Source organism: Neomonachus schauinslandi, chromosome 14, assembly GCF_002201575.2.
Source record: "Neomonachus schauinslandi chromosome 14, ASM220157v2, whole genome shotgun sequence".
Classification (NCBI taxonomy): Eukaryota; Metazoa; Chordata; class Mammalia; order Carnivora; family Phocidae; genus Neomonachus; species Neomonachus schauinslandi.
Window position 1 is genome coordinate 92133680 of NC_058416.1, and position 24627 is coordinate 92158306.

Here is a 24627-nt window from a genome sequence, read left to right on the forward strand (position 1 = left end):
TTTCTCTGATGAAAACAGTCATTCTTCTGTAAGTCTGAATGTTATAACCATTCAGGAAAGAATTCTGACATTGTCAGACACTATCAAGGAGAGGAAGTACTAAAAAATTCTAAACGGAGGCACGGGTAACATGCATAATAGATGGTTTCAACAAACACAAGTTTCTTGTGTTGGCAACACAAGAAAATCACACATTTGGGTGTGATGCAAACCTCTGAATTTCACCAACATTCAAGAAAGGGTTTTGGCATTTTCAAGACACATTATTTAAAAATTAAACAAAGTTGGCCTATTTAAAAGCAAGATAATACCTTGTGCATTGCAAGGTTTCTTGTACATTAAAGACTTCTTTTACAAACAACAAAGTAACTTGATTTCTAAAGCCTCATCTGTACAAGATGTCTGAATCAAATTATCAAAAATCCTATTCTCCTAGCAAAAAGTCTCTGCATGTAACCTTACAGAACTATATGTTTTGTTTTTTTAAATAGAGTTTCTTCTAATTATTTGCAAAGTACTTTAAGAAAACATTAAAAGATTGACACAGAGAACAGGGCGCCTGCGTGGCTCAGATGGTTAAGCGTCTGCCTTCGGCTCGGGTCATGATCTCAGGGTCCTGGGATCGAGTCCCACATCGGGCTCCCTGCTCCTTGGGAGCCTGCTTCTCCCTCTGCCTCTCTCTCTCTCTCTGTCTCTCATGAATAAATAAATAAAATTAAAAAAAAAAAAAGATTGACACAGAGAACAGTATTACATGATGTCTTAACATATTAACCGAAAATATAGTTTCTTGGCTCTATTATATTCAACCTCTGTACAACTAATCTATACAGAAATCCCACTGAAAACATAATAGGAGGATATGCTTTGTGGGTCTTTTATTTTTACGAACCCCATTTCTCATATATTTAGATGATGAGCGATGCAATTCAGGGCTTTTCTGTTGCTCACTCAGTTACATGTTACTGTGTATTCTTGCCTTTGCATGTCTAATATGAACAACAGTTCTGTATATAAACTGGTGACGCAGAGGAGGCAGAAGACTTTATTGAAAAAGTCCAGCTTCTATTACTGAAGACAGAGCAGGTAAGAGCTCTCAAACTCATTTACATGTGCCAAAAATATCTGGCAATATATCTTAGAGTGTTTGTTAAATAATAAATTACATCATTTGGTCCAGCTTATCTTCTACCGTTATGGTACAAACAAACATATCCATCGTGTAGCACTCTTGACAGACGCTGTGTCATAAACATGACATACACCATGTTCACAGATTAATTTCACATGTGCTATGAAAATATGTAAATTTATAACATGTAGGCATACTCAGGAATATAAGCCCTATATTCCTCTGAAGCAACAGGCTTTTTACTTGGCTGTCATCATTACTAACATATATATACATACAGATACATATGTATCTTTAAGATTTCATATGCTTATCATTTAAAACTGAATAATCTTTTCTTTGAAAGATGGAATACCAGAGTTGGAAATTGTGATTTTTTTTAACGTTTCTATTGACAAAGTTTTTCTATATTCTTTTAAATCATTATTTTTGTCCTCAATATGAATAATTTGATTTACAACGAGACTAGACGATTTGCTGAGTGCTTTTCTCTACAGTCTTTGCCGCGTTCACTGCACACATAGGCCCCACTCTCCCGTTTGGCATTCTGATGTTTAAGGAAGTAGAACTTCCTGCCAATGACTTTCCTATACTCACGGCCTTCAGAGAATTTCTATAAATGCGTTTTAGGATGTAGAGAGAAGTGCGATTATTTTCTTCAAAGTTTCTCACATTCACTCTGTTTCTAGGGTTTCTGTTCTATGAGTTCTCTGATGTATGATGAGGTGTGACTTCTGGGAGAAGGCTTTCCCGCATTCACCACACCCATAGGGCTTCTCTCCTGTGTGAGTCCGCTGGTGTATGATGAGCTGTGACTTCCAAATAAAGGCTTTTGTACACTCATTGCATCCATAGGGCTTTTCTCCTGAATGAGTTTTCTGATGTCTAATGAGCAGTGACTTCCCACTGAAGGCTTTCCCACACTCACTGCATCCATAGGGTTTCTCTCCTGAATGAATTCTCTGATGCTTACTGAGACTTGACTTCTCTCTGAAGGCTTTGCCACATTCGCTGCATTTGTTGGGCTTTTCATCTATATGGGTTCTCTTATGAGTAATAAGTTGTGATTTCCCGCTGAAGGCTTTCCCACATTCACCACACGCATAGGGTTTCTCTCCCGTGTGACTTCGCTGATGAATGATGAGCTGTGATGTCTGAGAGAACACTTTCCCACAGTCGCTGCATTCATACGGTTTCTCTCCCGTGTGAGTTCTCTGATGTGTGATGAGGTGTGACTTTCTAGAGAAGGCCTTCCCACACTCACATCCATAAAGTTTTTCTCCCGTGTGAACTGTCTGATGTGTAACAAGGTGTGACTTCTGGGAAAAGGCTTTGCCACATCCACTGCATTTGAATGGTTTCTCTCCTGTGTGTGTTCTCTGATGGACAATGAGTCGTGACTTCTTGCTGATGATTTTTCCACATTCATTACATTCATAGTATTTTAATCCAACATGAGTTTTTTCATGTTCAGTACGGAGACAGGATTTCTCATATCCATTGACCTTACCAGCTTGCTTTCTTCCACAGTTTCCAGTCTGAGTAAATAAATCTAACGAGCATTTCAAATGTTTTCCATTTGAGACACGCTTACTGGGCTTTTGCTTTAAAGGTGCCAGGTTCATGCCAGACTGAAATATTTTTCCACTTGCATTCATCTCACGGACTTGTTCCAATTTTTTAATCCTGTCTTGAATTTCTTGGTGCCATGCTTTGTAATCATCAACTTTCCGGTATTCTAGAAAAGAGAACAATAAAACACATTTTGTGAATTCTTCAATAACTGTGAACCAGATGAACTAGAACTGTAGAAATAATCACGCACATCGGTACATGTTTGGGAATTAAAATTAAATAAAGTGCGTTCATGAATACTGAGGTAGAAAACCAATAATAGATGAGAAGAAAAAAAAACACATTGACTAAATAGGTTGTTAGAAGCAATGATATAATAATCTGTCCCAGGCAAAGGGTTTCATTTGTACACACACTCAACTCTAAGACAAGGCAATAAAAAATTGCACTAGAAGGCAGGGAATGACGAGACCAAAGTTATTCCTTTGGTTATGGGAACAGAAAGAGTAAACTATCATAAAAGAAATCAAGGAGAGAATAGAGGAAATGACTGTGGGTATACAATAGTAATCTGAGGCATTTACCAGTCAAAAGGGAAAGAAAATATGTGGGAATTAGAACAGTGAAAGGGAAAAAATGACAATGACTCCTGTGTCCAAGAGAAAAGAAAAGGGACCTATCAGCAGGATAAGGTTTGTGGTGTGGAGAGGAAAATGAATGTACAAGGTCTGACATGAGAAAGAGGGGTTGAGCTCCTTAGTACAGACCAGAGAAGCATAGTTCACTCTAAAATCAAAGCAAAGAAGGACAGATTATCCTCACATGGGTAAGTGATAGATATCTGTGTATCTGAGAAGCTTATCTCAATGGTTCTTTTTTTTTAAAGATTTATTTTTTATTTATTTGACAGAGAGAGAGAGACAGCGAGAGAGGCAACACAAGCAGGGGGAGTGGGAGAGGGAGAAGCAGGCTTCCCGCTGAGCAGGGAGCCTGATGCGGGGCTTGATCCCAGGACCCCAGGATCAGGACCTGAGCCGAAGGCAGACGCTTAACGACTGAGCCACCCAGGTGTCCCCATCTCAATGGTTCTGAGTCACTTCCAAAGGTTTAGTGACTTTGAGAATTCTCTCAACAACATTGTGAAGGTGCCCACCCTTCACTGTCTTCATTGTTCGCTGCAAAGGGCATTCCAATCCCCCTGCCTCCCAGGTGACTCACCTGAAAAGCTCTCACTGGGGATGTCTTCACTGATTACCCGTGGCTTCTCCTGCTCCAGTCTGAAGATCACATCTGGTCTGATAAGTTGAAACCCTGTGTATGGAAAATCACACAGGACTTGAGCCCAATTTCTTGGGCTTTAGGCTTCTAAAGAATAAACAAATGCTTAGCTTCAGAGGCTGTGAATGAGGCCTTTCATTTGGGATGCACATGGACAAACACTCTGAAGACAAAGAAGGGCTAAGAATTTTTGAATTCTTAAACTAAAGCCCTAAGTCATTACACACTTCACAGGTCCCATTTTTCAGTAAACGAATAGGACAAGACAGCTGACTGGGCCGAGTCCACACAGGATGTGTCCTTACCTAGTGACACAAGACTGCTCAAGTTCTCCAACATCACATTTCTGTATAGAGTCTTCTGAGCAGAGTCCAGCAGCTGCCACTCCTCCCGCGTGAAGTCCACAGCCACATCCTCAAACGACAATGATCCCTGAAAGAGCACACTCCTGGTAACTCTGAACCAACGGGTTTTGGATAATGAAAGAAAGATGTAAGGGCCCCGGGGTACGAGCCACCAGCAGTCTTCAGAATAGCTCTTCTCCTTCTGTCTGCTAACCTCAGTTGTACGAGGGGTGCAAATACCGCCCCGTTCCCAGTAACAAATCACAACCGTTCCCTTTGTCCTTCTGTCTCTTTTACATCTAGAGTTAGTCCTGTGATTGTGGGCTGGCAGCGGGACCTAGGAAGTGTGCAAGGGCCATCTGGGGGAAGCTGCTGCTTCTTTGATAAAAGAGAGAGATGCTGAGAGTACCCTCTGCTCTCTCTACTGTTCTCCCTTTTATTTATTATTATTTTTTAAAGATTTATCTATTTATTTGACAGAGAGAGACACAGCGAGAGAGGGAGCACAAGCAGGGGGAGGGGGGGAGGGAGAAGCAGGCTCCTCGCTCGGCAGGAGCCCGATGGGGGCTCGATCCCAGGACCCGAGCCGAAGGCAGTCGCTCAACGACGGAGCCCCCCAGGCGCCCCTATTTTTTATTATTTTTAAAAAGATTTATTTATTTATTTTTGAGAGAGCGAGCGGGGGAGGAGCAGAGGGAGAGCGAGAGAGACTGTTAAGCAGATTCTGCACTGAACGCGAATCCTGATGTGGGGCCTGACCCATGACCCTGAGATCATGACCTGAGCGAAACTAAAAGTTGGACACTTAACCAACTGGGCCACCCAGGTGTCCCTCTCCCTGCTTTTAAAGCAGACGTGTACCTGAAGCTGCAGTGGCCACCTTGAGCCATGAGGCAACACGTGTGAGACAGAAAACCAACTTGTGAAGTGTGGCAGAATAGAACCTGGAAAGACCCGGAGCCCTCATGGCACCCCTCAAGAGCTGTGCCAGCCCAGGACTGTCTACTCCAGGTGTCCTGCAGGAGAAACTTCAAGGGCCTTATTATTAGAGCTACTATTTGTAAGTGAAGTCACCCCCAAGTGATACATTTATTTAACATTCTTTTTTTTTTTTAAGATTTTATTTATTTATTTGAGAGAGAGAAAGAAAGAGAAGGAGAGAGCATGGGGGTGCACAGGGAGAAGCAGACTCCCCGCTGAGCAGGGAGCCCAACGTGGGGCTCAAACCCAGGACCCTGAGATCATGACCTGAGCTGAAGGCGGATGCTTCACTGACTGAGCCACCCAGGTGCCCCCAAAAGAATGATTTCAAACCAAACACAAGATCTGGATTTTACATTCTATATAAGGTTATCATCCTTAGAAAAATTGTATTTTTGATTTTGAAACAGATATCTTAATGTAAACAACACTTGAGTCTCAGCCCCTTATCTTCAACCATCACATTGAAACATTAGATGGAATCATTAAATGAGCTGTTATTAAAACTTTAATGGAGGGGTGCCTGGGTGGCTCAGTCGTTAAGCGTCTGCCTTCGGCTCGGGTCATGATCCCAGGGTCCTGGGATCGAGCCCCGCATCGGGCTCCCTGCTCAGTGGGGAGCCTGCTTCTCCCTCTCCCACTCACCCTGCTTGTGTTCCCTCTCTCGCTGTGTTTCTCTCTGTCAAATAAATAAGTAAATCTTTAAAAAAAAAAAAAAAAAAAACCTGAACGGAAAAAAAGCTCGATATACTTGCCAGACAGCAGAATGTATCTCCTGAAAGAAGACGTTTGCAGTGTGAATTACCACACTGATGAACTCCGCAAGAATAAAGATGAAAAGAAAAGAAGTCAAACATATTAAAGAAAAGTTTTTAAACTCAGAGGATAGATCCAAAAACCCATCAAGTATTCCAGAGCTAGAGAGAATGGATAATAAAGGGGAGGAAATAATCAGTGAAATAAAACAAGAAAGTTCCCCAAAGTTGGAGGCACACAAGAGCCTTCCAACTGAAAGCAATAAAGAATGTGAATAAAAATTTTATACCCAGACACATCAATGTGGGTACAGAGGGAAATGCAAATGAAAATCACAAGGGTGATTTCACACCCCCTGGAACGGCCACAATCAGACGATAACAGTGTTGGTGAGGAGTGGAGAAGTCGAGGCCCTTACATATGGCTGGTGGGACAGTAAAATGAAGCAGCCACTTTAAAACAAGTTTATCAGAGGGGCGTCTGGGTGGCTCAGTCGGTAAGCGCCCAACTCTTGATTTCAGCTCAGGTTATGATCTCACAGTTGTGGGATCGAGCCCCATGTCAGGCTCTGTCCTCAACGGAGAGTCTGCTTCAGATTCTCTCCCTCCCTCTGCCTCTGCTCGCTCGCACACTCTCTCTCTCTCTAAAATAAATAAGTAAATCTTAAAAAAAAAAAACTTAAAAAAAAGTTTATCAGTTCTTCAAAATGTTAAATATAGTTACCACAGGAACCAGCAATTCCATTCCTAGGTATGTACCAAGAGAATAGAGAACATAAACACAAATGTTCGTAGTAGCATCATCCATAATAGCCAAAATGTGGAAATGTCTAGCAAATGAGGAACTGATGAACAAAATGTGCTAGAGTCACATGATAGAATATTATTCCACAACAAAAGACAATAAAGTATTACATCATGCCACATCTTGAAAGTAGGCTGCATGAAAGAAGCCAGTGACAAGAGACCCTGTAGTGTGTGACCTGTTGATACGAAATGGGTAGAATGGGCAAATGCAGAGAAACAGCAAGCATATTGTGGTGGCCTGGAGCTGGGGCGGGGAGAAACGGGGAATACCTGCTAAGGAGACGGGATTTCCTTTTGGGAGGATGAAAATATTCTTTTTATTTTTATTTTTTAAGATTTTATTTAGTTATTTGACAGCGAGAGAGGGAACAAAAGCAGGGGGAGCAGAGAAGGAGAAGCAGGCTCCCCACTGAGCAGGGAGCCCGATGCGGGGCTCGATCCCAGGACCCCCGGGATCATGACCTGAGCCAAAGGCAGACGCTTAACCGACTGAGCCACCCAGGTGCTCTCTGGAGGATGAAAATATTCTAAATTTAGATCGTGGCTGAATAATTAGACAGTTGCAGAAGCCTCTAAACTTACTAAAAAAAAAAAAAACCTGGGGCGCCTGGGTGGCTCAGTCGTTGAGCGTCTGCCTTCTGCTCAGGTCATGATCCCAGGGTCCTGGGATCGAGCCCCGCATCGGGCTCTTTGCTTGGCCGGGAGCCTGCTTCTCCCTCTCCCACTCCCCGTGCTTGTGTTCCCTCTCTAGCTGTCTCTCTCTCTCTCTGTCAAATAAATAAAATAAAATCTTTAAAAAAAAAAAAAACCAAAAAACAGTAAATTGTTCACTTTAAAGGGGTGAATTGTATGGAACTACAATTGAGGAAATAAAAGAATTACTCACCTGGGACTTGGTCATTTTCTGCTACTCTTGGGAAATGCCCAGTAACTGTAGGCTCTGCTCTGTGCTGGTGGACTCTGCGTATCTTCTGGACTCTATCTTAATGCTCAAATCAAAGGTCTCTGGTCAGGATTCTCTTCACCAAGGATCCTTGGTCCTGAGACTTCTTCTTTACCTCAAATAAGCCAATTAATTCATGGAAACTGGAATCTGTTGAATCAGTTAACAAATTCTCTTTAGTTGATGCAAATATCCCTTTCTTGCTGGAAACTCACCTGCATTTAAAGCTCAGTGGGGGGCGCCTGGGTGGCTCAGATGGTTAAGCATCTGCCTTGGGCTCAGGTCATGATCTCCAGGTCCTGGAATTGAGCCCCACATCGGGCTCCCTGCTCAGCGGGGAGTCTGCTTCTCCCTCTCCCTCTCCCCCTGCTCATGCTCTCTCTCTCACTCTGTATCTGTCTCAGATGAATAAATAAAAAAAAATTTTCTTTAAAAAAAAAAATAAAGCTCAGTGGGTTTTCTATAGACTCTAAACAGACCTAACAAGGACTCAAAATAATGGGGTATGCAGAAGGAACCCCACAGCATTAATAGCAGCATTTCATCAAGCACTCATTCTCTCTCAAAGTGGGGAAGGGAAAGAGAGACCGTGTGTGTGTGTGCAAAATATACAGCCAACAGACAATAAGAACAACAATTTCATTTTTAAATAAAAGCATAAATGAGGAAAATGAATCCAGCAGTTGATGAAATGAATAATTCAGCAGAGCTTCTCCTCAAAATACAGCAAGTAGTTCATTTTAAGCTCATAATGTTTTTGAGAGTTCTAAATTAGTTAATACATGTAAATACCTTAGAACTATGACAGGCACATAAACAGTTAGCAAACGCTAGTTAGTGCTCTTCTTACCACATGACGTGATTATAGAAAATACATATCAATAACAATTATTATCAATAATCCCACTACTTCAAAGGTACGTCTCTCATAGGGTGGGAGAAACCATGCTGATATCATAAAAATGTGATCTAAAGTCTTCTTAAGTTTTTAAGCTGCACAGTCTATGCTACATGGTAGACCCACTTTCAGACCCACAAATACAACCCCAGACCTGTGATTATATCATCTCGGTCACCCATTCAGCTCTCAACCAATACCCAATATCCTGGCATCCCTAGTCTTCAGTCACTGACCCCCAAGGCCACGCAGTCATTAGCCTCCAAGACCTGCCCTCAATCCCACAGCCCTTCACAACCTACCCCACCCATCACACTCCCAGCAAGCTGTGAGTCCCAGTCACTCAGACACAGCTGGCCCATCACTAACTCCCACAACCCTGTCACACCAACAGCTCCCTCACTCACCCTCACACTTATTAACCCACAGGCTTCCCGATGACTAGTCGGATTCTCCCCACAAACTGTCTCCCCAGTTGTCTAAACCCACTCTGTCCCCAGTCAGCCCCACGGACCCCCAATTTCAGCCAAATGTCAACCAATCTCTGACCTCCACCCCCAAGCTACCAAATCACTCACCCCGTAGTTCCCCAGTCACTACTCTCTTTTTTAAAAGCAAGCTCTATGCCAAACGTGGGGCTCGACCTCAGGACCCCGAATCAAGAGTCCCAGCTCTACCGACTGAGCCAGCCAGGCGCCCAAGGACTCTTGTAACGATCGACGCTCGGGCCTCCCCAATCACTCTATCATCCCCAGTAGTCCCCAGTTCCTCGCCCACCAGGCACCCCAATCCTGCTCTGACTCCCCAGTCGTGCACTCACTTCCTCGTGAGCCTACGGCTCGTGACAACACACAGCACCTCCCAGACCCCCACTGGCCTCCAAGCCGCTCATCCCCAAGGCTCGGAACAAGTTAACGAGAAAAACCCTCCTCCAGCAGCGTCCCCCCCCCGCAGAGCTCTCGCAGGCCCCAGCAAACCGCAAGCCGGTCACCCCACAGACGCTCAACTCCGCGCTCCGTCCAGTCAGCGAATTCCACCTGCCCTTCACCAACCCCAGCAGGCACCCAATTTCTGCCCTTCACGGCTGCCCCGACCACCGCAGGCACCCCAGGTCCAGACCTCCGACGTCCCCATTCCTGGCCCCTTCAGACCAACTCAGCCTGCGGGCCCACTCACCCCGGATGCAGACCCCCAGACGCCGCCCTAACAGGCGCACGACCACTCGCCGCAGCTGCGCTCACGGAAGACCCACTCCGCTGTCCCCGGCTCTCCCGCAGCCGTCAGCCCGACAGGCCCCGGATCCTCACCTGACCGCAGCCACCGATGCCCGCAGGCCCCTCAGCAGTCCTCCGCACTGGCCGGCTCCGGCGGCCACGCTCCAAACAGCAAGACGCGCTCGCGCTGCGTCCAGCGGCCCCTCCCGGGAGGCCCAGTCACCGATCCCCGGGGTCCTCCGCCCCTCGGCCGCCCCCAAGACCTCCGCATTTCCGATTACAACGGACCGCCCCAGACCGCACTGGCCCCGAACGCCGCCCCCAGCCGCGGAACGCGCGCCGGGGTCACCACGGGCCCGCGGGGACAGCGAGGCCGCCCCAGCCCCGCCCCCACCCCCTCCCGCTGGGGCCCCGGCGCCGAGCGGCTCCCGGCGACCGCGGAAGTGGGCGCGCACAACTACATTTCCCAGAGTGCCGCTCGCCCCAGAACTACATCTCCCAGAGGGCTCTGCGGCGGGTCTCGCGCTAGCTCCGTCGGCTTTTCGAGAGTCCGGGGTGCGGGGAAGGAGCCCTGGGGTGCGCGCAGCGTAACGAATGCTGGCGTTCCTTCCATCGGAAGACCTCCCAACAAGGCAAAAGCAGGCAGTTTAACACCATACTCACGTGTTAATCAAAGCAGGGGTCTGTGCTGGGGCGGAGGGCATTAAGACAGGAATGTGGGGCACCTGCCCAGCTCAGTGGGTGAGCCTGCCCCCCTTGTCTCTGGGTTGTGGATTCAGGCCCCACGCTGGGTGTAGAGATACTTAAAATCATAAAAAGAAAACAAAAGGACAGGAAAGGCATCACCGGACAAGCGTGGGGGGTACCAGGCCCCCCATCTGCAGGGCCAGACACTGCCCATCGGTTTAGTGGGGATTCCGAGGGGGTTATCGGATACAGAAGGTGCAGGGTGCGTGTGAGTACACCTCACACAGCGCGCCCCCCTCCACTTTTCTCACAAGTTTGCTCGTGGTGTAGGTACACGGTCAGGATCCTACTCATCGAAGCTTCAAGGGATCAGCTTGTAAGAAAGCAGGCCGTTTCTCTTCTGCACAGACCCAGACGCCAGCCGGGTGAGCCAGGGGCCAGGCAGAGCATTGACTCTTAACACCGCCAACAACTGAATCGAGCAGTGCTTTTCTCTTTACGTTTCAGGCGTATGTGGATGATAAACGTGCTGGAAACTGGCAGAGTTTAGATCCGGTTTGGGATACCCAGCTGAATGGAAGCTAGAGTTCACCGTTACCAATGATCACACTCGCACATACTAATTTGTTGAACAGTTTACTCAGTAAACATAGAGGTACAGAGGCTTTCTTTTCAAATACAGCGGAGAGCAGTGTGGGCAACAGGTGCGAGCACTGCTCCCCCAGGCGCCCTTGCTCTCCAGGTGCACCAGTCAGTGCAAACAGGCCAGCAGTGGACAGGCACAAAAGGGCCGGCAGCCCGACCTTTCTCATCAGCTGTCTGCCCCAACCTTGTACGTGTAGCACTGCTGGCCCAGAGCGCAGGGCTCATCACGTGACACATTCTGCTCTGTGCAAACATACACCATAGAGTAAGTATATATAACTCGCTCATGTGCCTCGGGCTGCCCTGTGATCACTACCATTCTGATGGCTGCAGTGGTAGCAAGTCCATGGTTTAAACGCTCCTCTAACATGCCCACTCTCTTAACATACACTAGATCTGCTTCCCCATCTTCTTGTGAATCTGAGCTTGATGTGTTAATAAATTTTAATGATAGGAATGAGAGTAATGCTTTAAATGAGAACCTCAAATTACAAATGTCACTTCGCTTGCATTCTCCCTTCATCCTACCAGTGACTGCTTCTATAACTACACTCTCTTTGTTGGGCATTTCTAATGATGTAGGTGTTGTAAAATACCTAAGTATAATGATTTAAGTATTCAATAAAGTTGGTGTTCCCTGCTTTATTTAATCTTAGAATTCTGAAAGTAACAGCCTCTAGGACAAGATGTCCAGACTACCTGGATACAATGAGTAATGACTGATCTAAATTGCAAAGACCCCACAAAGGAAATAAACAATGATCAGATAAGCATCACCTGCTCCACAGATGGGGAACCCTGTAACACAGTTACTTGTCATCCTTGTGAGCTGGTCATGAGATGTTACATTGCCTGCTTCTAAGCTGCAGACAGACATCATGAGATAAAGTTTTCTAAGCTGAGAGTGAGCACGGCCTTTCCCTTCACTTTGTGACAAATACAGGGGGCCAGGGGAGAGTTGTGCTGGTGCAAACCATTTTGCTATCACACAGAGAGCACACAGTCCTATTACAGAGAAACCATTACAGGTAACAGTGCTGTATTCCAATTACGTCCATGCCTCGAAACACTGATTTCATTGGCTAGCTAATTCGCTAAAGACAGGACCAGAGAAAAACACAAGTTTACTGGCACAGACTATATTGAGAATGGTATCTTTCGGGGTTATACAAAATGGAAGACCTGCATGAAAAGCTTCTTCAAAATGCATACTGAAATGCAAAAGCACCTGGAGAGAAAATGCAGCTGTGTGGCCTGATGGCAATTATTTCCCTTCAAAAGCCGTCCGGGTATCAAGAGAAAAGGACCAGGTGAGAGAGGGTAAAGAAAGGTAAACTTCCGGGGCGCCTGGGTGGCTCAGTTGTTAAGCGTCTGCCTTTGGCTCAGGTCATGATCCCAGGGTCCTGGGATCGAGCCCCGCATCGGGCTCCCTGCTCCGCGGGAAGCCTGCTTCTCCCTCTCCCATTCCCCCTGCTTGTGTTCCCTCTCTCGCTGTGTCTCTCTCTGTCAAATAAATAAATAAAATCTTAAAAAAAAAGAAAAGAAAAGAAAGGTAAACTTCCTAAGAGGTATCTGACAAATGACAGCAGATGGGGCTGCTGTGTTGGGGTTCGTTGGTAGTCTACTTCAACCTGACCGCCTCTAACTTCACCAGACGGTATGCTGTTGGCGATGGGCACTGGTGTGGAGCCTTTAGAGAGACTCTGTGGCAATTCTGACTACAGATATGGAAATCTTGTCCACGGGTTACAGAGTACATGGATCATATAGAAAAGCAGCAGAATATGGAATGACGGTATGCACAGCAGTGTTTCTAAAGGACATACTGGGACCTATGAGGCATCATTCCTTTCTCCCTCACTCAGGACCTGGTTATCTTTTTTCTTGTCCATACATATTGAACATAAATGCCAAGGTGTTTTTGTAAATTGCTTGGCTAATCTAGAGTAGCATTCGACTTCATAAATGTTTTGGTTTCTATTACTGAAGAAGTGTTAGTAATAACTGCAAGACCACTGGATACGCAGCAGATGATAATCTGTGGAGCCATTTACATTTGCAGCAAAACAAAACAAAAAACACAAAGAACTTTGTTACTTGTTATAATTGCTACTGAATTGTTTAAAAAAAGAGAGAAAATACTGACATTTAGTGTGGGAAATCTTGACAGATGTCAGTCTGTGCCCTATGAGGCACATGCACCAGTAACTGACACACTCAAAATGTTGTTAAATGCTCATCCTTCAACACGGCACAGAAAACAAAGGGTACACTCAAAATATTAACTCAAGAACATTTAATAGAGGGACTATTTACAGATAATGTGTTCAGAATTAAGGACACCAACTAGGGATGGTGAAGCATCGGAAGAGCAAGGAGAGGGAGGCGTGAACTGAGAACGGAGTCGACAGCCCCAGAGGAGGACTGCCCGGCGGGAGCTGTGCCCATGCAGGCACAGACTCTGCCCAAACCAAGGCCCAGTAGGGAGGGCGGGGAGGAATGCCCTAGCCTCTCTCCTCCCACGGCTGATGTAGCCGCTTAGCAGAAACCCTAGAGGGCAGCCCCTGGGGTGCAGAGAGAGGAGCGGGAGCAGGGAACAAGCAGCATGTATGCAGGTCCATCACATGTCAACTCTACTGAGTAGATGCTACAGACACAAGTCACCCTGAGCCCTGGGGAAGCAGATTTCTGACTCAGATGATGCAGTCTATTTAACTATTTTAGAAAATTCACCCGTAAGTGTTGTTGTTGTTATATAATTTACTTCTAAATAGATCATAACCCACAATACATTGTCACTATTTGGCTTTAAGCAATCGATTACCTTTTTAAAAGATTTTAAAATGAGAAAAAAATCTTTTATATTTACCCAGATATTTACCATTCCCAGAACTCTTCATTTCTTCCTGTAGATACACATTTCCACCTAGGATTATTTTCCTGCTGCCCCCAAACTTACTTAAATTTTCCTGAAGGAAGGCCTACAGCTAATACATTCTCTTTGATTTTGTTTTCCTGAAAAAGTCTTTTTTTCCTTTAATTTTTGAAAGATATTTCTGATGGGTAATAGACAAACGCCAGGTTGCAGGGGTTTTACTTTTTCCCTCAGTAATCCGAAGTGGTCACTCACTCTACTGTCCTGTGGCTTGAACAGTCTCTGCCCGGGAGCAAGCTGTCCTACTCTGTTCTGTGAGCGTGTCCTGTCTTTCCCGAGGCGCTTTACAACTGTTCTTCATCCATTTGACTATGATGTCCATTAGCAGGATTTTTTTTATGTATCTTGTTTGGAGTTCTTTGAACACCTTGAATATGTGGAGTGACACTTTTCATCCCATTGGTAACAATTTCAGCCCTTATTTATTCAGATACTTTGTTACTTCTCTTCCCCGTCCTCTCCTTCTAGGACTCTGCTCCCCTCCTCTCTTTTCTTCCAGGCTTTTTTTCTCTGTTCATCAGTTGGACAGTTTATATTCTTACTTAAATTCATCAATTTTTCTTCTTCTATGTCTCATCTGTTCTTAATTTCACTCAGAGTTGGGTTTTTTTTGGTCACTGTTTTTTTAATTTTCAGATACTGCTGTTTTCATCCTGAGATGTTCCACTTGGGCTTTTAAAAATACACCTTCCATTCTAGTCTTGTCATGTTCATATTTTCCTCTATATTCGAAAGAGTGCTTGAACACCCTTGTCCAATGCCAAGTGCTCCAGTCTCTTCTATGTCTCTTTCTACTGATTCATTTTTGTCCTGGTTACAAGTCGTATTCTCATAATTTCTTTGCATGTCAGGAAAGTGTTTAGATGCCAGACATTGTGGGTCCAGAGCAGCTTTTAATCTAGGGTCAGTTACTTCACAAGATCATACTCTGCGGGGAATCCTAACGATGCCCCATGTGTTCAAAGCTGTTCCAATCCAGCTGGTGGGAACTTTATTCCCAGCCCGGCACTGACTTCTGGGAATTGTTCTGCCGCCCGCTTTCCAGCACGCCTTTTCCTTTCACACACATGCAAATCAGCACTAAGCCAAAAGACTCAAGGGGACTCCTCATAGATTTCTGCAGCCCTCTCTCTGGAAAGCTCCCTCTTCTCCTTTCCCTGCAAATTCTAGCTACTGTGGCCTCCCCAAAGGCCATGTCAGCAGCTCTCTTTGACAAGACCACGTGTTCCTTTCCCCTGAACAGCAGCCTGGGAGCTGCCACCAGGCGCTAGGCTGGGCTGTTGTGGGGCTCACCTCACTCTGTCCACCTTCTGCCGGGGATCACAAACTTCTGCTTGCCATAGGTCTCAAAACTATTCTTTCGCATACATTTTACAGTTTCTAGATGTCGAAGGCAGGGGAGTAATCTGGTCCTTGCCGTACCACCATAGCAGAAAGCAGAAGTCTTCACACTTAAAACACAACTACCTTTTAAAAATAACTATTTTTTATAACTTTCATACAACAAACACAATGTTATAGAATTCCTTCAACAGGATCATGCTTATCAAAATTCTTCACATGAGGACTTCTCCGTTTTGAAATCTCTGATCCATACTATTCAGTATTTTGTGTATGCACTCTCTAGTGTACTGTGAGTTATCCTTTCTTGATGAAACCTCTCACTTGCTTTTTACAACAGTCCAGTTTCTCCTCAAGCGTAGGTCCCCTAACAATGAGCTGTCGCTTCTCACTACAAGGGTCTGTACTACCACAATACTGGTAAGACTTCCACGTTAAGTCATTAACATGTAACAGGCTGTGTGTTCTGGGAGAAGGCTCTCTGACACTGTCTACTTAAACAAATTCCCTCCTCTCCAAATTGTTGGGTGAGACCTGCCTTCCCAGTGCACTGACAGGGTTCCTCCTGCGTGTGTGTCCTCGGACGTGTCAGAAGGCATGACGTCTGACAGTAGATGTTCCACGTTCACAGCATTCACATGGTTTCTAGAGGACGTGAGTCCTCTGATGAATCATGAGCTGCGACTTCCTGCCGAAAGCAGTCCCACACTCACTGCACCCATAGTATTTATCTCCTGTGTGAATTCTCTGATGCCTCATAAGGTGAGACTTTCTAGTGAAAGACTTCCCACATTCACCACATTTATAGGGTCTCTCTCCCGTGTGAATTCTCTGATGGATAACGAGCTGTGCCTTCTCAAAGAAGGCTTTTGCACAATCACTGCATCCATAGGTTTTCTCTCCTGTGTGATTTCTCTGATGCTTAATGAGCTGCACTTTCTGAACAAAGGCCTTCCCACACTCACTGCATTCATAGGGTTTCTCCCCTGTATGAATTCTTTGATGTCTAAGAAGCTGTGGCTTCCAGGCAAAAGCTTTCCTACACTCACTACATTCGAAGGGTTTCTCTCCAGTATGGGTTCTCTGGTGATGAATGAGGCTTGACTTCTCACTGAAGGTCTTCCCACACTCCGTGCACTCATAGGGCTTCTCCCCTGTGTGTGTCCTCTGGTGTGAAATCAGGCTTGACTTCTGGGTGAAGGCCTTTCCACACTCACTGCATTCATACGGTTTCTCTCCAGTGTGAGTTCTCTGATGCGTTAGGAGCTGTGACTTCCCAAAGAAGGTTTTTCCACATTCAACACATCCGTAGGGTTTCTCCCCTAAGTGAGTCTTCTGATGTCTGATTAACTCTGACTTCTTAAAGAATGCTTCTTCACAATCAGCACACTGGTAGTTCTTCTCTCCCGTGTGAGTTAGTTGATGCTTGATAAGCTGTGGCTTTCTGATGAAGGCTTCCCCACACTCACTGCACTCATAGGGTTTCTCCCCTGTGTGGATCCTCTGATGTCTGATGAGCAGCGAGTTCCTGCTGAAGGCTTTTGTGCACTCGTTACATGCGTATGGTTTCTTCCCCGTGTGAGTCCTCTGATGAGTAATCAGCTGTGACTTCCAGAAGAAGGCTTTCCCACAATCACTACACTTATAGGGCTTCTCTCCTGTGTGGGTTCTCTGATGGGTAATGAGCTTTAACTTCTGGGAGAAGGCTTTCCCACAGTCACTGCAGCCGTAGGGCTTCTCGACTGTGTGGGTTCTCTGATGTCTCTTGAGCTGTGACTTCCTGCTGAAGGCTTTCCCACACTCACTGCATCCATAGGGCTTCTCTCCCGTGTGCGTCCTCTGGTGTAAAATGAGCAGGGACTTCCTACTGAAAGCTTTCTGACATTCACCACATCCATATGGTTTTTCTCCTGAATGAGTCCTTTGATGAATAGTGAGCAGTGACTTCTGGGAGAAGGCTTTCCCGCATTCGCTGCATCCATAGGGCTTCTCTCCCGTGTGCGTCCGCTGGTGTATGATGAGCTGTGACTTCTTACTGAAAATGCTGCCGCACTCCATGCATAAATGGACTCCTGTGTGCGTTCTACGGTTTGCAATGGGCCACGACCCTGTCCTGCTAGCCTTCCTACATTTACTGCAATCACAGTATGGCATTTCACCATGGGTTCTATCAGCTTTGACATACAATAAATATTTCTTATTGAGCTCATCAAGTTTCTTTCTTCCATGGTTATTTTTTGGAATAAGAAACTCAAAAGGATGTTTCAGACTTTTTTCACCTGTGGCACATTTATGGGGTCTCATTCCTAAATGAACAAAGTTAATGCTTGAATGAAATATTTTCCTAAAAACATCATATTCATGGCCTCTCTCCACACTTCTAAGCTTGTCTTGATTATCCTGGTGCCACATTTTGAGACTGTTATCTAGCCAGACTTCTTCTAAAAAGGAAAAAAATGAATCATACTGTGTAAATCCCCCAATGATTACACTCATTGAATAAAACTGAAATGGAGCCTAGGATCCCAATTAAAATAAAACAAAACAAAACAAAACAAACCCTCCCAAATATAATGTCTACTTACTGGACATTGGAAATTTTGACAGATACTGTATGTTAACTAACTGGAATTTAAATAAAAACTTAAAAATTTTTTTTAACAGAAATGAAAACATTTAAAAGTTACAAATGTTTAGAAACATGAACTTTTAAATTAGAAAAGATGAAATACACTCAAGGAGCAGTGATCATGAGCAATTTATGCTCAAATACTGGAGTGATTAATTTCCTTATTCAACAACAATCCGATTATCTGCTGTATGTCCAGAGGGAAGACAAGGGAAGAGCACAGGTAACACCCCCGAGTCAGAGGCCTCATGATACAGCGAACACTAGCAACAACCAGCACACAAAGAGCAAGACTGGTATACACTGCTGAATCCTACGAAGGAAGAAACACTGAATACGGAGCTAATACAGGATATCAAGCTTTCATCCGAAAGATGAGAAACATTAGGTTCCTGTATGATCGTCACATTTAAAGTACATTCTCATTCAAGATTGTCACCTGAATCACTGACTTCACCATCAAGGCTATTTCTTGATAGCCAGCATCGACAGTTTTATTTAGGTTTTTTTGACATTTTAAGAGTCTATAATCTATATAATCAATCTACATGTAATCCTACCCATGAAAATCATTCCAAACCACAAGAACTCTCTGTATAATGCATTAGGACAGACTCTCTGTTACCCAGTAAGTACAACTGTTTGTGATTTCCACAGCGTGATCATTTATTGGATATTTTAAAGTGAAGGTTTGTTTACATTACAATATTCTTTACTAGTAATTGTGAGGTAATATTCCCAGGGGGTACCCTGCAAGTCAAAAGATTTGGCGAGACCTCAATATAAGGCAACTACTTCTTTTCTGCAGGATTTTTTTTTTTTTTTTTGGTGTGTGTGGGAGACTTATCTAATTCTCAGACATATCAGAATTTCAGAAAAAGGACCAACTAGAGTTCCTGATATAAAGAATAAAAGGACTCAATATTTTGAGCTTAAGTGAGTAGAGGTATTAATACTATTCACTGAGATGAAAAAGACTGAGAAAAAGTTTAGAGATTAAAAGCAAGAGTCATGGGGCGCCTGGGTGGTTCAGTCGGTTAAGCGCCTGCCTTTGGCCCAGGTCATGATCCCAGGGTCCTGGGATTGAGCCCCGCATCGGGCTCCCCAGAGGAGTCTGCTTGTCCCTCTCTCCCTGCCCCAACTCATGTTGTCTCTTTCAAATAAATAAAAATATTTTTTTAAAAAAGCATTAAAAAAATTTAAAAAAATTAGGGCGCCCGGGTGGCTCAGTTAGTTAAGCGACTGCCTTCGGCTCAGGTCATGATCCTGGAGTCCCTGGATCGAGTCCCGCATCGGGCTCCCTGCTCAGCAGGGAGTCTGCTTCTCCCTCTGACCCTCCTTCCTCTCATGCTCTCTGTCTCTCATTCTCTCTCTCTCAAATAAAAAAAAAAAAAAAATTAAAGAATTAAAAAAAGCAAGAGTCATATGTAGACATGTAAGTGTGAAGTCCTGAACAGTTCATAAAAAATGGTTTCATGAAATCTGAGTAAAGAAATGAAAATTTTAAATTAAAATCAAAACAAGAAATAAAATTAATATATACACAAGTTAACAAATAATATAAAATAATATTCAAGTAGTTCAACTGTATCAAAAAATATTTAAGAAATAAAAAAATCTTGGGGCGCCTGTGGGGCTCAGTCAGTTGAACGTCTGACTCTTGGTTTCACCTCAGGGTGTGATCTCAGGATCCCGGGATCTGACCCTGTGTCAGGCTCTGTGCTCAACAGGGAGTCTGCTTGGGATTCCGTGTCTCCCTCTCTCTCTCTCTCTGCACCCCACCCCCTTTCTCTCTCCAAAAAAAAGAAAGAAAAGAAAAGAAAAAAAAATCTTGTCATTTTGGAAAACGAGTAAGTTATCTCCGACTGGTATTATGCAGGGCCAGGCACAGGTGAACCCACTTCTCTCAGTCACACTCCAGTCTACACTGCCTGCATTTCACTTTAGTTTTCAAACTAATATTCCTACTTCCAGCCTTGCTCCCTCCCAATTCTAGTCTCCAGAGAGCCAGTGAGCTTTAAAAATGTGATCAGGCTTTTTACCCCCTTGCTTAAAAAAAACCCTTTGATAAATGCAAGCTTTTGCCATGGCTCACATGCCCTAGCATGCCCCGGTCTTTCCAACCTCTCCGACTTCCTCTCACACACTCTTGCCCACTGCTGCTCCACCACATGAATTCCTTCTCATCCCTTTGATCTCAAAGCCCTTTTCTGCCTCAGGACCTTTGCAATGGCTGTTCCTTTTATTTGGCATGCTCTTCCCAGTTTTCGGCATGGCTCATTCAAGTGTAAAAATCATTTCAAGGGCATCCTAACAACATCCCGTTTATTTCCTTCATAGCACTTATCAAATAGGTGATCACCTTACTTCTGCGTCCCCCACTAGAATGTAGACCGTGAGGGCAGGGAAGAGGTTTGTATTTCTCACTGATGTAACCCCAATGCATGCAGGGAGCAAGTCCTCAATACATGTAGGATAAACACTGTGCACTCACAACTGGATTTCTAAAGAAGTTCCTTTCTGTATCATTAATCTTGATTAAAAAAACTCTGCATTTTAAGGGGCGCCTGGGTGGCTCAGTCGTTAAGCATCTGCCTTTGGCTTGGGTCATGATTCCGGGGTCCTGGGATCGAGCCCCGCATCGGGCTCCCTGCTCCGCGGGAAGCCTGCTTGTCCCTCTCCCACTCCCCCTGCTTGTGTTCCTGCTCTCACTATCTCTCTCTGTCAAATGAATAAATAAATAAAATCTTTAAAAAAAAAAACTTTGCATTTTAATACAAATGAGATTTAGCAGTCATTCTAAATTAATGGGTGAAGAGAAAAATCTATCTTCACAGACAGTATTTTCTAAGGTACACATACCCAGACCTAATCATCCGTGTGAATGGTACCTAGACATCTATCATTTGAATATTTCCTAAGGTGAGCTGAGATAGTTGCTTAGATGTAGACCTTTGCACTAAAGAATATAAACAAGAAAGGTCCTGCCTTACCTGGCCGCACAACACTCAATTAATGAAACATTTAATAATTACACACCATAAATTCTACAGGGAAAAGAGAAAAATAAGTTACTTGCCATCTTAATATGTGAGTAAAAATCGTTAAGACCTAACTGGTTAAAAATTGGTGAAAAATTCCAGATAACGCCTGACTGGGGCCAGGGTTCCTATAATACAACACTAAGTGGGCAGAGATTTCAAAAAGGCTGGGAGTCAACATTCACTGGAGGTGAAAAAGGGCAAAACCGAAGAGGCATAGTGTCTACGTGGAGAAAGGATATGATAATCAAAGGATCAAAGGCCTACGTGCAGAGAAAAATGTATGACACGTGGAAGAAACTAGTTCTAATGGAGTTAACCCTGACTTCTGGACACAGAAATCAAAAACAAAAAACAAAAAAAATGGATAAGATGTTGCCATACCATGAGGTTCTTCAACATAAATGTCGTTAAAATATCACACGGCACATGGGGGTTAATGAGGAGCCTGGAGAAGATGAACATCAAGGCACCAAAACGAACCCAGGAGCTGACCGCAAAGGGCTCAGTCTGCACGGAGGAGGGAGAGAGGCAGAGCCTCCTCACCAGGCTTACAGTGTTCTGTTTTTATTCTATATGCATGGATTCACCTTCTACTCTCTATGGGCTTAAAACAGAAATCCGACAAATTAGAGGGAGAAAAGAAAATAAAGGACTCAGTCAGCGTCCCTGCAACAGGAGAAAGTTTTGAACTCTTCAGGAGGAAGAAGGAAGCCTACCCCTGCAGAGTGGAAATGCAGGAGAGAAGGACGGGAGCTGAGGAGGCTGGGAAGAGGAGCCTTGTCCCAGAAAGCAAGGTCCGCTGTGCAGGGAAGGGGGTACGTACCATCATAAGCTCATGCAAAGAGCACATCCTGATGCACAGACCAGGACAGAGAGCACGTTAAAATGCAGAAGAACTCAGGTCACCAGTCCTGAGCCAACTCTACAGACGCAGGAACTTCACACAGTTTTACAAATAACATTTCAAAGTAACTTTTCAAAACATTATAAACAACCTATCATCAGAAACCTGTGATTCAGGGCGCCTGGGTGGCTCAGTCACCTTCGGCGTCTGCCTTCGGCTCAGGTCATGATCCCAGGGTCCCGGGATCGAGCCCCGCATCGGGCTCTCTGCTCGGCGGGAAGCCTGCTTCTCCCTCTCCCACTCCCCCTGCTTGTGTTCCCTCTCTCGCTGTGTCTCTCGAAAGAAAGAAAGAAAGAAAAGAAAAGAAAGAAAGAAAGAAAGAAAGAGAACGAACGAAAGAGAAAGAAACCTGTGATTCAGCTTGCACCTGATGACCTCTCACCTGAAAAGTTCTGATTTAGAACTTCTTCGTCTATTATCCACGGCTCTTCGTGCTCCAGCTTGAAAATCGCATCAGGTTTGATAATTTGATAACCTGTTAATTGGAAACATAAGACAACCTGGACCCAATTCCTTGGGCTGACGGACTCTTAAATATGGAGAATATTTACTATGAACGCTATAAAACAAAGCAAGTGAACCAAAATCTTTCAGTTGGGTCTAGATATCGAAGAATCTTTTGATATCTGAAACTTAAATCCAAAATCAGTAAACATCTGAGAGGCCCCACAGTTACTGGATACACACTATTTACATACGAATATTCTTACCCAAGAAAACTAGATTGCTGTAGTTCTCCAACATCACCTCTCTGTACAAGCTCTTCTGAGAAGGGTTGAGTAGCTGCCACTCCTCCGACGTGAAGCCCACAGCCACATCCTCAAAGGAGATCTGGAAAAGCGTCATCACTGTTCAAGCTGCAGTGGCCCTCACGGCGGGACACAGGCTTTCTTCTCTAGCGTGGGAGGCAGCCTCGTCCATCTCTAACTCCCCTCCTGAACGTGGGCAGGCCTTACGGACTCACTTCCACTGAGGAGAGTCTTCCTCCATCTTGGAGCCCTATCATGCTCTCTCAGGGAGAATCCAGCTGCCACGTGGTGAGGCAGTTCTGTGGAGATGCCTATGTGGAGAGGCACCGAGGTCCGCTAACTCCTACGTGACTGAGCCTGGGAGGGGATCATCTCCCTGCTGCACCCCGAGAGGACCACAGCCCCGCCCAACGTCTTCGTTACAGGGCTGTGTGAGACCCTGAACGGGAACCAGATGTGAGCACAGCTGGCAAACTTCTAACCCAGAGAAACTGTGAGAGAAATGTTTATGTTGTCAGCCACTGAAGTTTGGGTAATTTGTTACATAGCAATTGATAACTCATATAATATCCTAACCTTCATTATACTTTGAGAGAAACAAAAAGTTATGAAGCTATTTATCATTTTGAATTCACTCATCCATTCATCCACCTATCCATTAAGAAACTGGAATACATTGTGTTTAAATAAGCACAGTCCTTCTCAAAGAAGGTGCCACTGGTATGTGGGGACAATTTTTAGCCGAACCCCACGCAGTGTCAGACCTCCAGCATGCCTGGCACCTACCTGCTGAATGACAGTCCTATTTTCCTGCTACTGTCAAAACCAAAACCACGACTACACATCTACAACACTCTCCTCCCTCCGCGTCTGCACCCACGTAGTAACAACTAGCTGGCTCCTCCACGTATCCTCTGGGACACACATATGGAGCCTGTCACAGAGCTCCCCAAACTGTGAATGGTGCCAAAAATATAAAGACGAGTAGAATAAAAATCATGTTTTTAAAACTTTTCAGTCTTTCCAGGCCAGGAAAGAAGGTGTTACAGAGGCCAGGAAAAAGTACATAGAGGGTTTTGGGACAAAAGGCAAAGGAGCTACAAAGTGAAAACAAGGTGGAAAAAGAACAATGTTGCGGGATTCACCCTACCTGACTTCACAACTTCCGATAAAGCCACAGTAATTAAGACAACCTAGTGTTAGTCAAAGGATAAATACGTAGAGGAATGGAACAGAACAGACAGCTTACAATTACACCCCCCTTAGTATACTCAACTGAATTTTGACAAAAGGATTCCATGAAGAAAGGAGTTTTTTCAACAAATGGTGCTAGAACAACTGTATACCCATAAGCAAAAGAATAAACCTCAACACATACCTCATACCTTATATAAAAATTAATTCAAAGTGGATCACAGACCTAAATGGAAAACATAAAACTATAAAGCTCTAGGAAAAAACCTGTATGATCCTGGGTTTGGCAGTAAGTTTTTAGATATAACAGTGAACATATGATCAACTTAAGAAAAAAAATCAATGAAATGGGCTTTTTCAAAATTAAAATTTTTTTCTATGTGAAAGACACTGTTAAGAGAAAGAAAAGACGGGGCGCCTGGGTGGCTCAGTCGTTAAGCGTTGGCCTTTGGCTCAGGTCACGATCCCAGAGTCCTGGGATCGAGCCCCACATTGGGCTTCCTGCTCAGCGGGAAGCCTGCTTCTCCCTCTCCCACTCCCCCTGCTTGTGTTCCCTCTCTTGCTGTCTCTGT

At 44.6% G+C, this 24627-nt stretch overlaps 2 protein-coding genes across 4 annotated transcripts; both read right to left on the reverse strand.

Moving 5' to 3' along the window:
- Positions 1 to 972: 972 nt before the first annotated feature.
- LOC123326621 (zinc finger protein 300-like) lies at positions 973 to 10325 on the reverse strand. 2 transcript variants are annotated; one of them, XM_044920891.1, is made up of 5 exons: positions 10021 to 10325; positions 7759 to 7965; positions 4291 to 4417; positions 3926 to 4018; positions 973 to 2870 (listed from the first exon to the last, which is right to left on the reverse strand). In XM_044920891.1, exons 2-5 carry the CDS (start codon positions 7771 to 7773, stop codon positions 1807 to 1809), a joined length of 1299 nt encoding a protein of 432 aa, XP_044776826.1. In that variant the 5' UTR covers positions 7774 to 7965; positions 10021 to 10325; the 3' UTR covers positions 973 to 1806. The 2 variants fall into 2 exon arrangements, with proteins under 2 accessions (XP_044776826.1, XP_044776827.1); XM_044920892.1 differs by lacking the exon at positions 10021 to 10325 and adding an exon at positions 8031 to 8048 and having other exon boundaries at positions 7759 to 7930.
- A 5338-nt stretch (positions 10326 to 15663) lies between these two features.
- LOC110582297 (zinc finger protein 605) lies at positions 15664 to 22958 on the reverse strand. Of its 2 annotated transcripts, XM_021692275.1 has the most exons (3): positions 22823 to 22958; positions 22495 to 22587; positions 15664 to 17973 (listed from the first exon to the last, which is right to left on the reverse strand). In XM_021692275.1, exons 1-3 carry the CDS (start codon positions 22956 to 22958, stop codon positions 16181 to 16183), a joined length of 2022 nt encoding a protein of 673 aa, XP_021547950.1. In that variant the 3' UTR covers positions 15664 to 16180. The 2 variants fall into 2 exon arrangements, with proteins under 2 accessions (XP_021547950.1, XP_044776825.1); XM_044920890.1 differs by lacking the exon at positions 22495 to 22587.
- Positions 22959 to 24627: the final 1669 nt, after the last annotated feature.